General features: G+C 46.7%; 1 protein-coding gene across 1 annotated transcript in view; it reads right to left on the bottom strand.

Moving 5' to 3' along the window:
• SPNS3 (sphingolipid transporter 3 (putative)) overlaps positions 1-14548 on the bottom strand; it is a gene marked incomplete at its 5' end in the record, with an annotated part of 67796 nt that extends 53248 nt beyond the window's left edge. Inside the window, one exon of the mRNA XM_036837810.1 lies at positions 14491-14548. Coding sequence (XP_036693705.1) covers positions 14491-14548 — 58 coding nt within the window. The remainder of the gene's footprint in view (positions 1-14490) is intronic.
• Positions 14549-15728: the final 1180 nt, after the last annotated feature.

The following is a 15728-nucleotide window of genomic DNA, read 5'->3' as shown; positions in this document are numbered from 1 at the left end:
CCATTTACATGAAATACCCCAAATAGTTAAGTCTATAGAAATAGAAAGCAGATTAGTAGTTGCCAGGGGCTGAGAGGAGGGAATGCTTCATAGGTACAGGGTCTCTCTCCTTTGGGGTGATGAAAATGTTTCGGGGACTTGATAGAGGTGATGGTTGCACAATATAGTGAATGTAACAAATGCCACTGAATTGCACGCTTTAAAACGTTTAAAATTTTATGTTATGTGAATTTCACCTCAATTTTTTTTTTAAGTTAAAGCAAACAAACAAAAAACCAGTCTGGTGACATGGCAAGGAAACGAGCTTTGCCATCTGACGAGCCTGGATTCAAATTCCGATTTTGCTTCTTCCTAGTTGTGTACCTTGGGCAAGTCCCCAGTCTCTCTGAGCCTCAATGTTCTCATGTGTGATACAGAGAGAAGAATATGTGCTGGAGGGGTTAACTGTGAGGATGAACTGAGATAAGTACGCGTAACATTCCCAGCATAGAGCCTGGCACATAGGAAGCATTCGGTGACAATTATTATTGTTATGATGATGATGGTGTTGATGATGATGGTAGTGATTGGTCCTTGGCCTCTGCCATGCAGTCCAACCACAAACCCCATGTGGATGGTCTTTGTGAAACATAAGGAAGTTCAAAATCAGGCCTTCCAGCCTGAGCACATGCAGGCAGGCTGGCATCATGGCTAAGATCATAACCCAGAGCCAGACTCACTACTCACTGACTCTTTGATCTTAGGCCAATCAACCTCTCTGTGCCTCTATTATCCCATCTATAAAATGGGGATGGGACTTCCCTGGTGGCGCAGTGGTTAAGAATCCACCTGCCAACGCAGGGGACACGGGTTTCAGCCCTGGTCCAGGAAGATCCCACATGCCGCGGAGCAACTAAGCCTGTGCGCCACAACTACTGAGCCTGCATGCCCTAGAGCCCGTGTTCTGCAACAAGAGAAGTCACAGCAATGAGAAGCCTGTGCACCGCAACGAAGAGTAGCCCCCGCTCACCACAATTAGAGAAAGCCGGAGTGCAGCAACGAAGACCCAACGCAGCCAAAAATAAATAAATAAATAAATTTATAAAATGGGATAACGATAGTACATACCTCATAGGGTTGTTGCGGCTTAAATGAGTCTGAAATGTGCCTAGAACTTTGCCTGGTGCTGAGGAAATGCTATGTCAGTGTTAAATAAAATAGGGTTTTCCCCGGCACACACAGATGAGACTTTGGTCTCAGCCCTGCCCTCAGGGCCGAGGAGTGACAGGCAGAGCTACACCCTCAAGTATGAGTACATGAGTGAGAACCCAAGCCTGCAAGCACACACACACACTCACGCTCATGCAAACTACACAAGAGCACTGAGGCTAGCGAACACTGAGACACAGCTGCCCCCCGTCCAGAGGCAGCTGCCCCAGATACACTGGTCATGGTCACCCCTTTCCAGGTCCAGCCCTCGCTATGCCAGCCCAGAACGCCATCCTGCCTTGGTTTTCAGAGCAAGGGAGCAGCTCAAGGAGTCAGAACCCCCAGGATTGGTCAAATCCAGGAGACTGGGTGTTGGCCAGGAGCACAGCATCAGAATACGACCGACTGCCCTGGACTCCTCGGCTTCCAAAGGTGGGTTCCTACCAGGGATCCAGGATTTGACCTCTAGAGGGGTTCTGTATGAAGAGGCTTTGCCCCAGAGGCATTTTAGGAATAAAGCAGAAGAACATCACGTCCCAGGAGCAGGAGGCCGGCGGGCGGCAACACAGAGTCATGGATGACCATGTAGGAAGCCTGGGGTCCAACACTACAAGGGGCAAACAAGAGGCTTTCACTCTCTGCGCCTCAACTACCCTATCTGAATGTTGGTAACCATGGTGGTGGAGGGATTGGATGGCCCTAGAAGGTCCACTCGGCTTTGCAGTTTGTGTGTACGTCTCTCACTTGAAGGGACGGAAAGTAGGAGGTTTCAGGGTTGGTTAACTCAGTGGCACCATGGTCTACGGCCATACCACCCTGAATGCGCCCGATCTCATCTGATCTCGGAAGCTAAGCAGGGTCGAGCTTGGTTAGTACTTGGATGGGAGAACTCAGTGGCACCATGATGTCATCGAAGATGCCAGTGTTTTCCATCTTTCCTCTCTGAAATCTTTATAGTGTTGGCCTTTGAGTACTTATCTATTGCTGTATAACAAGCCCCCCCCCAAATGTATGGCTTTAAGAAACAATATTTATTATCCCTCATGGCTTCAGTGGGTCAGGAATTCAGGAGCAGCTTACTGGGGGTTCTGGCTCAGTCTCTCATGTGGGTGCAGTGAGATGTCACCTGGGGCTGTGCTCATCTGAAGGCTTGACTGGAGCTGGAGGGTCCACTTCCAATGACCCTCATGGTTCACCCACATGGTTGGCAAGTCGGCGCTGGCTGTTGGCTCCTCTCTGCAGATCTGAGTGTCCTCACAGTGGGGTATGTGTCCTTACAGTGTGGTGGCTTGCTTCCTCCAGAGGGAGCAATCCAATAGGGACCAGGGCAGGAACTTCAATACCTTTCACAATCTAGCCCTCTAAGTCTGCATTCTGCTGTATTCTAATCGGTCACATAGGCCAGCCCTGATGCACTGCAGGAGAGGACTACACAAGGGCATGAATACCAGGAGGCAAAGCGACCTGGACATCTTCTTGAAGGCTGGCTTCCTCAGCCTTCATCTGCAGGTTTGCCCTCTTACATACAAGAAGGAAGATTTCTTTTCTTTTTTTTTCTTTTTTTTAAGATTTTTTTGATGTGGACCATTTTTGAAGTCTTCACTGAATTTGTTACAATACTGCTTATGTTTTGGTTTTTTTGGCCGAGAGGCATGTGGGATCTTAGCTCCCTGACCAGGGATCAAACCCGCACCTCCTACATTGGAAGGTGAAGTCTTAACCACTGGACCGCCAGGGAAGTCCCAATAAGGAAGATTTCTCCTGAAATATGTTCATGTGTATTTATCAGAGAGGAAAATCTTCCCCAGAAATCCCCCAGCCAGCATCCCCTCAAGACCCTCCAGCCAGGTTTGAGCCAATGTCCGTGACCCAGCTGCAAGAGAAGCTGGGAAGGTGGGCCCCATGGGAGGCTGCCTCCGTTAGTGAAGAAGAGGAAGGAAAGTAGCCGTTGGGTGAGCAAACAACGTCTTTCACAGAAAGCTAACCACTTAGGTGCCCTACAAGAGGGAGTGACCACACTCCCAGGATAAGGGGGTGTCATGTGACCCTTTATATTTGGAGGGTTTAAACAAGCCCCTGGTGTGGGTTCCCAAGGAGAAAAGGAAATACTGTCCTAACCTGGGGCTCCTGAAGCTAGCAGGCACACTAACTATGGGCAAGTGTACAGGAAAGAGAGCTGCTACACACTGAGAGCCACAGGCTTGCGATCTCAAGCCTGCGAGCCCCTAGCTGAGTTTAGCCCGTTTTCAAAAGGACACAACAGCATCCTTCACCAGCAAGTCCTATGGACTGGTTGGGATCAGGCTCCAATAGTGACACCATGTGGCCATAAGAAGCAACAGCAGTCATGAACTATTCCAGGCATAGTATAAACCCCCAAAGTTCATGGATAATTCAGGGTGGTCTCAAGATCCTGGATTTCTTGCTAATGAGACACATGTAAGCGTGAGTGATTAACTGGGAAAATAAGATCTGTGATCATATTGTATCCCACATTATGGAACCGACCATTTTTATAGAGCATATACCCAGGGCAAAAGTATAGCAGCATATATCCCAAAGAGTTAACAGTACTTATCTCAGGCTCCTAGAATCATAGGTACTTTTTTTCCTTTCTTTTCTTTTCTTTTTTCTTTACTTGCCAATAGTAATAATAGCAAATATTAAATAGTACTCACCCTGTGCTGGACCCTGCCAACTACCTGTGAATTGGGTATGATAATTATACTTATTTTTTAGAATCAGAAACAGCCCCAAAGAGGCTAAATAACTGCCCCACCTGGTTCTGAACTCTGTGCTCCTCTCCTTTTTGCTATACTATCTTTTTTTTTTTTTTTTGCCCACGCTTACGGGATCTTAGTTCCCCAACCAGGGATTGAACCCAGGCCCCAGTAGTGAAAGCACCGAGTCCTAAACCCTGGAACGCCAGGGAATTCCCTGTACTACCTAACTGTCTCATTTGTATATACCAAATTTTCTGCAGTATCTCACTTACATAATATTAAAAAAGAAAAAGTAGTGGCCTGTATAGTTTTTATGATCACACCAAAAAATAATGCTACGAAACAAAACAAGATAAACATGACCGACCATGTGCTATACCTGTGGCTAAGGTGGGATCAGGGCTGCTGGCGCTGCATGGGCGCAGCTACACCAGAAAGGTCAGGATTTTGTGCCGGCAGAAGCCCACTTCCCCTCTTCACCTGGGCTCTCCTGTTGTTGTTTTTTTTTCTTTTTTGGTCAAACCACGAGGCTTGCAGGATCTTAGTTCCCCGATCAGGGATCAAAGCCGGGCCCCAGTAGTGAAAGAGCCGAGTCCTAACCACTGGACCTCCAGGGAATTCCCTGGGCTCTCTTGATTTGGTAGCAATTTTGAAAATTCCTCCTTTCCCTTGGAAGCTCTGAATACAAGGAGTAGCAGTTAATAGGGACCTAGCCCTGGTGAGCGGTGGGGCTGAATTGGGGGCAGGGTGAGGCTGAGGGAGGCTGCCCAACTAAAGGGAAGATGGGAAAAGAGAAGGAAAGGAAGAAAGGGAGAGGGAAAGAGGAAGTGGGCAGAGACAGATGAAAAAAAGGAAGGGAATTCTCTAAACTTCCCCCATCCCCGGCTCTCAGTGTTCCCTGAGCTTTCAATATCCACCCATTGGGCTCATGATGCCACCTCCTACTGGTGTTTCCAAACTCCACTCAGAGGTCACCTCCTCCAGGAAGCCTGCAGGCTTGGCTGAGTACTTATCTTTATCCTGAAACTTACTGCTCGTTATTGGGATTTTCTCTCTTTCCCATGAGTCAGTAAGCCCTTCAAAGGAAAGGCACTCTTTCTGCCTCCTCCAGAGTATGGCCCAGGCCTTGACCAGAGCAGCAAGACAGAATGGATGTTCTGAATGAGTGAATGAAACATGCTTCTCAGGCGACCAGCTGCACCAGCATGGGACTAATTATTTTCAGCAGAGGTATGTCTTTCTTTTTAAAAAAAAAAAATTATTTATTTATTTATTTATTCTTATTTTTGGCTGCGCACTGGCTCTCTCTAGTTGTGGCAAGCGGGGGCTACTCTTCGTTGCGGTGCGCGGGCTTCTCATTGCGGTGGCTTCTCTTGTTGCAGAGCATGGGCTCTAGGCGTGCGGCCTTCAGTAGTTGTGGCACATGGGCTCAGTAGTTGTGGCTCGCAGGCTCTAGAGCGCAGGCTCAGTAGTTGTGGTGCATGGGCTTAGTTGCTCTGCGGCACGTGGGATCTTCCCAGACCAGGGCTCTAACCCATGTCCCCTGCGTTGGCAGGTGGATTCTTAACCACTGAGCCACCAGGGAAGCCCCTCAGCAGAGGTATTTCTGTCGCTCCAGCCTTTACTAGCAAATAGCTAGAACTCTGTCCCCTTTTGAAAACATGACCCAACACACTTCTTTGGGGATCATGCAGAGGGTGGCGTGCTTGTGCACAGAACGTTCTCTCAAGTATAGAGCACCTAGGAGCTCTCTGCACACAAGGACACCTCTCTGTGGGGCTTCCGGCAGACCTGGGGAAGCAATCCCTGCACTAGTGTTCACAGCTCCCTTCCCTCTTGGTGTGGACCAGGATCTGAGGAGTGGAGCACAACCTAAGTGGTGGCCTGAGCTGTACACGGCACCAGGGACTTCCCTGGAGGTCCAGTGGTTAGGACTCTGCGCTTGCACTGCAGCGGGCACAGGTTCAATCCCTGGTCAGAGAACTAAGATCCCACCTGCCACATGGCGCAGCCAAAAATAAAAATAAAAAGTTAAGCTGGAGGCCCTGACTCTCTTGTTATTTAGGGCAATTTATTTTCCAGGGGCCAACCTAGACCCTCATGCAAAAAGACAACGCCTGTCTTCCTCATGTATTCAAGCATAACTGAAAGCGACAGGAGGACAAGCTGAGTCATGACTCTCAGTGAAAGAATTTGGAGACCCAGGGACTTGAAGCTCAGGTTCTAGTTCCAGCTCTGCCTCTAGGTGTCCCGTGTCCAGCTGTAAAACTCACACCACCAAAGAGAAAAGGAGTCCCTGGCTCCTGGCTCCACGTGAGGCTACCCCACCACCAAGCCACTGGAGAGATGAGGCCTTCATAGCTGCCCAAGAGAACAGACACTGCAGCAGGTAACTGCCTCACTCTTGGCCGCATTCCCCCGGCAACTAAGGGGGAAAGGAGCCCATGGTCCCCACACCAAGCAGCTTGAACTAATTATCTGTTGCTACTTAGCAAATTACGCCCAAATTTTATGGCTTAAAACAATAATAATATTTTTAATGATAAGAATTATACACGGGACTTCCCTGGTGGCGCAGTGGTTAAGAATCTGCCCGCCAATGCAGGGGACACAGGTTCAGTTCCCGTTCTGGGAAGATTCCACGTGCCGCAGAGCAGCTAAGCCCGTGTGCCACAACTACTGAGCCTGCACTCTAGAGCCCGTGAGCCACAACTACTGAGGCCACATGCCACAACTACTGAAGCCTGCGTGCCTAGAGCCCATACTCCGCAATGAGAGAAGCCACCACAATGAGAAGCCCACGCACCGCAACAAAGAGTAGCTCCCACTTGCTGCAACTAGAGAAAGCCCATGCGCAGCAACGAAGACACAACACAGCCAGAAATAAATAAAATTAAAAAAAAAAAAAAAAAAAGAATTACACACCATGACCAAGCAGGATTTATCGTAGGGATGCAAGGTTGGTTTAATATCTGAAAAATCAATTAATGTAATATATCACATCAATAAACAAAAATCATATGATCTCAACAGGTGCAAAAAAAAAAAAGGCATTTAACAAATCCCACACCCTTTCCTGATTAAAAACACTCAAACTAAGAATAGAATGGAACTTCCTCATTCTGAAAAAGGGCATCTATGAAAAATCCACAACTAACATACTTAATGGTAAAAGACTGGATGTTTTTCCCCTAAGATCAGGAATAAGACCAGAATGTCTGCTCTCACCACTTCTACTTAACATTTTAGTGGAGGTTGTAGTCAGGGCAATTAGTCAAGAAAAAGAAATAAAAGGTACCCAGATTGGAAAGGAAGAATTAAAACTATCTCTAAAAAAAAAAAAAAAAAAAAAAAAAACTATCTCTAGTCACAGATGATATGATCTTTTATATGGAAAACCCTAAGGAATCCACTAAAGGACCTTTAGAACTAATAAATGAGTTCAGCAAGTTTACAATACCCAAAAGTCCAATTGTATTTCTATACACTTGCAATGAACAACCCAAAATGAAATGATACATCAACTATATCTCATTTTTTAAATTATTTTTTAAGAATTTAAAAAAAGAATAACCAAATGATATTGAGAAGACAATTCTGCTCACAATAGCCTCAAAAAATAAATAAAATAAGACACAAATGAACCTATCTATGAAACAGAAACAGAATCACGGACAAAGAGAATAGACTGGTGGTTGCCAAGGGGGAGGGGGTTGGGAGAGGGATGGATTGGGAGGTTGGGGTTAGCAGATGGAAGCTTTTATATATAGAATGGATCAACAGAAAGGTCCTACTGTATAGCACAGAGAACTGTATTCAGTATCCCATGATAAACCAGAATGGAAAAGAATATTGAAGAAAGAATGTATAGAGACTTCCCTGGTTGTCCAGGGGGTAAGACTCTGAGCTCCCAATGCGGGGGGCCCAGGTTCAATCGGGAATTAGATCCCGCATGCATACCACAACTAAGAGTTCACGTGCCTCAACTAAAAGACCCCACGTGCCACAACTAAGACCCATTGCAGCCTAAATAATAAATATTTTTTGAAAAAGAATGTATATATGTATAACTGAATCACTTTGCTATACAGCAGTAATTAACACAACATGGTAAATCAACTATACTTCAATTAAAAAAAACAAAGTCACCCAGTCACTCTCTGTCCCAGCTTCATAGTTTAATGCTCTGCATGGTTCCTATCACTGTCTGCTAGTTTTGTTTTTTTTTTTAATTTTTTAAAAATACCTTTATTGGAGTATAATTTCTTTACAATGCTGTGTTAGTTTCTGCTGTATAACAAAGTGAATCAGCTATACGTATACATATATTTCCATATCCCCTCTTGTATCTCCCTCCCACCCTCCCTATCCCACCCCTCTAGGTGGTCACAAAGCACGAGCTGATCTCCCTGTGCTATGCGGCTGCTTCCCACTAGCTATCTGTTTTACATTTGGTAGTGTATATATGCCCATGCCACTCTCTCACTTCGTCCCAGCTTCCCCAGATTTTTTTTTTTTTTTGATGTGGACTATTTTTTTAAAGTCTTTATTGAATTTGTTACAATATTGCTTCTGTTTTATGTTTTGGTTTTTTGGCCTCAAGGCATGTGAGATCTTAGCTCCTGGACCTGGGACTGAACCCACACCCACTGCATTGGAAGGCAAAGTATTAACCATTGGACCACCAAGGAAGTCCCTGATAGTTCTCTTGTTTGTTTTCTTTCTTTCCCACTGTCGGTCTTAGCAGCTGCTGCTGTCACTAGTACCTGGCACTCGGGCTGGGCTCATTCACATTTTAATAAAGAAGGGAGTGAATTGCTGTGTGACTTCTGGTAGGTCAGTGCTATTCTCTGAACTTTCTCCATGAAATAAAGTTATGTGACTGGATAAGCTCTTTGCTACTGAGGATCAATCAGCCTTTAAGGCAAATCAGAGTTATGCTGGTCAGTGACCACCAGGTGTTGCTAAAGATAGCTTCTTTGCTAAGAGTCAGTTCCATGGCAGGGTAGTTCCAAGGCCGGATGGGAGGGCTAAACGGTCAGCTCACCACTATGAGGGACTCCAAGAACACCTGGAGTCAGCACATGCCTACTAGAGGCAGGGGTCTCCAGTGACTCAGCCAGCCAGGCAAAGGCCCCAGGGCTGGGGCCTCAGTCTTCCCATCTGTCCATTGGGTGTAGACTCATTGTCCAGGTTCTAGTTCAAATCCTTCCTCTGTAGCAGAATTGGGGTGGGAGGAAAGGAAGATGGAAAAGGGGAAGAGGGTACCCTTTTCCTCCCTCTTCTGCTCTCAGGGGCCCTTCTCTTGGGACAGGGACATGTCTTTCCCAGGGTGCGCTCAGGGTGCCCACACATTCAACAGGAAATCTCCTGTGACAGGGTGACTTCATTATCACCATGCCTGCGATGAGGCAGAAACAATCATGTTCCACAGAATTCCTCTTGTGTGAGTTGGGGAGATCCTGGAGGAGGAGGGGAAATGTATTTTTCTAAACCAACAAATGTTAAGACCATTAGTAGCTCAGGGTTCAACAAACACAGGCCACCAACCAGTTTTGCTAACAGGTCAGAGCCTGCAGACCCCTGGTTTAGAGGAAACCCTGTAAGGAGCCGCTTGGGGTCCCAGGCATCTATGAAACAGAAGAGCCTCAGGGAGAGGCACTGATCTATGCAAGGTCTGCACTTTCTTCCTTCCGATAAAACACACACACAGAATAGGCTCAACACACTGCTATGAGTGTTGAGTCCAGGGAGAGATCAGTTTGGGTTCTGGGAGAGGAAGGAGAGAGGCAGCCAGAGACAAGAGGAAATGCCTGGGGCTTCGGGGTGACTCCTCAAGTCCCCGAGTCTTGGGACTTCTCTGTGGTCCAGTGGTTAGGACCCTGTGCTTCCACTGCAGGGGGCATGGGTTCGGTCCCTGGTCGGGGAACTAGGATCCCCACATGCTGCGTGGCATGGGCCCCCCCCACCAAAAAAGACCCCAGATCTTCAGTGAGAATGAGTTTTTCTGCACACATCCAAGTGGTCAAAATGGTTAACGTGAGAGGGGCTATGCCTCTTGCCAGAACGCTCATCCTCATCCTGATTCGATCCAGCCCCCAAAGAGAAGGGGGGGCATCCTTTCAGGGGTATATTCAGACCCAGGACTGATGAAAGACTTGGGAATACAGCCTCCCGCTCCTTGTCAAACACCCATGGGCAAGAGGGGAGGAGCTGAGAAAAAGGAACCCTCTTGCACTGTTGGTGGGAATGTAAATTGACACAGCCACTATGGAGAACAGTATGGAGGTTCCTTAAAAAACTAAAAATACAACTACCATACGACTCAGCAATCCCACTACTGGGCATATACCCTGAGAAAACCATAATTCAAAAAGAGTCATGTACCACAATGTTCATTGCAGCTCTATTTACAATAGCCAGGACATGGAAGCAACCTAAGTGTCCATTGACAGATGAATGGATAAAGAAGATGTGGCACATATATATAATGGAAAATTACTCAGCCATAAAAAGAAACGAAATTGAGTTATTTGTAGTGAGGTGGATGGACCTAGAGACTGTCATACAGAGTGAAGTAAGTCAGAAAGAGAAAAGTAAATACTGTATGCTAACATATATATATGGAATCCAAAAAAAAAAAAAAAAAGGGTCTGAAGAACCTAGGGGCAGGACAGGAATAAAGATGCAGACGACATAGAGAATGGACTTGAGGACACAGGGAGGGGGAAGGGTAAGCTGGGACGAAGTGAGAGAGTGGCATGGACTTATACATACTACCAAATGTAAAATAGACAGCTAGTGGGAAGCAGCCGCATAGCACAGGGAGATCAGCTCTGTGCTTTGTGACCACCTAGAGGGGTGGGATACAGAGGGTGGGAGGGAGATGCAAGAAGGAGGAGATATGGGGATATATGTATATGTATAGCTGATTCACTTTGTTATAAAGCAGAAACTGACACACCACTGTAAAGCAACTGTACTCCAATAAAGTTGTTAAAAAAAAAAAAGGCAGAATACAACTGTACTCCAATAAAATCTAAAAAACCCCACAAAACCCACACACTTCAACTAAAGTCACAACCAAAGGGTGGGGGGGTAAGGGGGAGGCAGAATAAAGCAAAGGTGAACTTACATATCTATCTATCTAATCAGCTTTATTGATATATAATTCACATTCCACACATTCACCCATTAAAATTGTACAGTTCAATGGTTTTTCGTCTTTTCAGAGTTATGCACCATCACCATGCTCAACTTTAAAACATTTCCTCAGGGAGTTCCCTAGTGGCCTAGTGGTTAGGATTCTGGGCTTTCACTGCTGTGGCCCAGGTTCAATCCCTGGTTGGGGAACTGAGATCCCACAAGCTGTGCAGCACAGCCAAAACATAAAAATAAAAATAAAAATAATAATTATAGCAATAAAACACTTCATCAGCACAAAAAGAAACCCTGTACCCATGAACAGTCACTCCCCATTTTTCCCCAACTTCTCCCTTCTACCCCCTACCTCAGCCTTGGCAACCACTAGTCTACTTTCTGTGTCTATGGATTTGCCTATTCTGGACATTTCATACGCATGGAATCATACATTGGCCTTTTGTGTCTGGCTTTGTTCACTGAGCATAGTGTTTTCAAGGTTCATCCATGTCATCACGTGGATCACTACTTCATTCCTTTTTACGGCTGAATAATATTCCATTGTAGGGATCCACTATGATTTGTTTATGCATTCATCAATTGATGGACATTGGGGTTGTTTCCACCTTTTGGCTATTATGAGTAATGCTGCTATGAGAATTCACGTACAAGTTTTTGTGTGAACCTATGTTTTCAATGTATTGGGTATGTACCTAGAAGTGGAATTGCCGAATCAAATGGCAGCTCCATTTTTAACAGCTTGAGGAACTGCCAGACTGTTTTCCACAGCAGCTACACCATTCTACATTCCCACCAGCAACATGCGAGGGTTCCAATTTCCCCACATCCTTGCAAACGTTTGTTGTCTGCCTTTTTGATTCTAGCCATCCTAGTGGGTGTGAAGTAGTATCTTACTTACTGAAGTTTTGATTGGCACTTCCTTCATGACTAATGATGTTGCACATCTTTACGTAGTTATTAGTCATTTGCATATCTTCTTCAGAGAAACCTCTATCCAAATCCTTTGCCAATTTTTATATTGGGTTATTTTTCTCTTTATTGTTTGTTTTGTTTGTTTGTTTGCTTTTTGGCCACATGGCTTGTGGGATCTTAGTTCCCCGACCAGGGATGGAACCTGGGCCAGGGCAGTGAAAGCGTGGAGTGCTAACCACTGGACCACCACCAGCGAATTCCCTGTCTTTTTATTGTTAAGTTGTAAGAGTTCTTTATATTTTCTAGATACAAATCCTTCATCAGCTACATGATTTGCAAAACTATTTTCCCATTCTCCCATGGGTTTTTTTTTCACGTTCTTGATATTTGCTTTATATGTTTTAAGGATATATTATTAGGTAATACAACTTGAGAATTTTTCATCTTAGCAGGTTGTTCCTGTAATCATAATGTAGATATTCTTGTTTTTCCTCATAAATATTTTTTGTCTTCAATAATAGTTTGTTTGATATTTGTAGAGATACACCAGCTTTCTTTTGGTTAGTATTTTCTATTTATTTTCAACCTTCCATATCCTTGTTTTAGATGTTTTCTCTTGTAAACAGCATGAATCTGGATTCTTTTTATAATCCAATCTGACAGCCAATCTGGCCAAGTTGGAGCATTTACAATTATCGTGACTCAGGCTAAACAGAGGTGTCTGCAATCTGCCATGGGCTGGACAGCAGGAGGGAAAAGGAACTGCCATTTATCAAATGTTAGTTTTGTGCCAACCCTGTGCCATGTGTGTCCCACAGGTGGCCTTGGTCAATGCTCACACTGTGTTGGCATAAATATCATTACTCCTTTTTTTTTTTTCAGCACCGTGCGGCTTGCAGGATCTTAGTTCCCTGACCAGGGTTTGAACCCACATCCTCTGTGGTGAAAGTGCGAGTCCTAACCACTGGACCACCAGGGAATTCCTGAAAGTTTTTTTTTTAAATTGAAGTAGAGTTAATTTACAACGTTGTGTTTTTATCAAGTGTACAGCAACAGTTTTTCAGTTATACATATATATGTGTGTGTGTATATATATATATCCTTTTTCAGATTCTTTTCCATTATAAGTTATTACAAGATATCGAGTATACTTCCCTATGCCATACAGTAGGTCCTTGTTGTTTACCTATTTTATATGTAGTAGTGTATATATGTTAACTCCAAACTCCTAATTTATCTCCCCCACCATTACTCTTATTTTATAGACGAAGGGATCAACGTTCTGCACAGTTAAGCCACCCAAAGCCACACAGCTAGTAAGTGGCAGAGTCAGGGCCCTGGCTGGGCTCCAGACCCCATCCCCACTACCTGCAGGGCATCCAGGAACCCTCCCAGAACGGGCAGGATCCAGCTGCGCCTTGAAGGTCAGATTGTGATAGAGAAAGAGGAAAGGGCTTCCAGGCAAAGGGATCAGTCACAGCTGTTGGGGGCCGAGGTGCATCGCGGTCAGAGGGTGAGGCCCCTGTCCCACTTAACTCAGCCCCCCCAGGTATAGAAATGTCTGTTCCCCACACTCCCCACCCCCCACCCCCCATTTCTCCTGCCCATGACAGGCACAATAGGTCAGGCTGAGAGCTTTCACAGGAATCGGGCAAGCAAGGCAATTCTGTTCCTGTTCCAGTTGTGTTCTGGGGAAATGTTTAACCCACTGAATGGGGAGGGGGACTTGTAGCATTTGTCAGTTGCCATGGTATAAATACTCCCATCGTGGCCAGACTTGCAACATCACTAAATACACAGCGCCTGCAAGCCCAGAAGAGCCAGCTCCAGCCCACCACCCTACCTACTCCCTCCTGGAAAACTATGCCCAAAGGTATGCCCAACTGCTACTGGAGGCTGTGCCTTCCCAGTGGGGTGCAGATGCTTCACACCCCACCCCCCCTTCTCCTTCTCCAGCTGGGCTTGGCAGTCTCTGCCCTTCAGGGAGCAGTAGAGAGACAGCTGAAAGAGAGCACTGGCCCAGTGAGCTGCTGGAGACAAGGGATGCACTGTGAGTGCTCCCGGGCACCCTCAGTGCACGCACAACTCTGTGTGTGCCCGTGTTTGGGGGCTGCTCCTGAAGTTGAACCGGAACATGCACCTGTGAGCGGTGATTTTTTTAAATGTGATGTTTTAAGAGTACCTGTGGGGGGGGGCTTCCCTGGTGGCGCAGTGGTTGAGAATCTGCCTGCCAATGCAGGGGACACGGGTTCGAGCCCTGCTCTGGGAGGATCCCACATGCCGCAGAGCAACTAGGCCCGTGAGCCACAACTACTGAGCCTGCGCGTCTGGAGCCTGTGCTCTGCAACAAGAGAGGCCGCGATAGTGAGAGGCCCGCGCACCGCGATGAAGAGTAGCCCCCGCTTGCCGCAACTGGAGAAAGCCCTCGCACAGAAACGAAGACCCAACACAGCCAAAAAATAAATAAATTAATTAATTAATTAATTAAAAAAAAAAAAAAGAGTACCTGTGGGGGACTTCCCGGGTGGTCCAGCAGTTAAGACTTTGGGCTTCCACTGCAGGGGGCGTGGGTTCAATCTCTGGTCAGGGAACTAAGATCCTGCATGCCATGGAGCCAAAAAGAAAAAAAAAAAAAGTACCTATGTGTTAATTACGCCCACAATTGTGTCTTAAGCTATTAACTACAAGGGGCTTCTCTCTGCCTCAGCTGTTCTGAACCCCTTCCCTGCTTCTGTCCTCATGGGCACAGCAACTTCATTCAGCCTGGGTCTCACATATGGCCCAAGACAAACCTAGAAACCTGTTCCAGGGGGATGGGCTGGGCCTGGTGAAGGTTGATGGGACACAGCTGAATCCTCAGGTGAGTGGGAATCAAGGTCAAGGAGGACAACGAGCAGGAGGAAGCGGGGGGGGGGGGGGGGGGGGGGGGGGGGGGGGAGGGTAGTGGAGGGGGAGGGGGAGGGCAGACACAGGCTGTCAGCGGGAGGCAGGCAAGGAGGGGGTGGGGCACAAGTGGCAGAGCCAATGATTCAGGAAAGGGATGCTCAAGACCAGTGGAAGAGCCTTCAGTCATCTGCCTGCAGGCACCCTTGGTCCCACTGCAGAGGCTTGTGGGAGGCAGGGGATGGACACGTGTCTAAATCAACCCAAGGGACCTGTGCCAACCAACTACCAGCTGACTCCATCACTCAAACTGAACGGCATTTTCTTGGCTCCAAATTTGCTGGTGGGCAGAGCTCCAGGGAGAGGCTTGATTCTAGCCAGGGAGAGGCTGAGTTCCCAGAAAGGGAACTGGGGCTGCTGTGTCACCTGAGGTCCCCAAATGCAGCCTCTCCACCCACACTGCCCCCAGGACTCCCCTCCCCTCTCCTCCCCTCCCTGCTCCTCTCTCCCCCCATCTCCCTGCCCAGCTCACTACACCCATCACTGGGCTGGTCAGAGTTTTCCCAGAGGATTGTTTGTAACCTGTGTGCATGTGTGAGTGTGCGTGTGTACCTACAGTGCATGTACAAACCCGTGTGTGCTTGTCCATACTGTGAACACTCAAGTGTGCCTGTGCATGCACAATACCCCCATGTATGCCTGGACATACACACACACATGCCATGTGTGCCTAGACCTTGAATTCTCTTCTTTGGGGGTTATTTTGCCAGTATTCCATATATCACCTACAATGGATGTTAAAATGGCAGCCACTCACATCTAAAGTCCCTCAGAGGACTTCCCTGGTGGCGCAGTGGATAA

Source organism: Balaenoptera musculus, chromosome 20, assembly GCF_009873245.2.
Source record: "Balaenoptera musculus isolate JJ_BM4_2016_0621 chromosome 20, mBalMus1.pri.v3, whole genome shotgun sequence".
Taxonomy (NCBI): Eukaryota; Metazoa; Chordata; class Mammalia; order Artiodactyla; family Balaenopteridae; genus Balaenoptera; species Balaenoptera musculus.
This window is presented reverse-complemented; position numbering and strand designations above follow the sequence as displayed.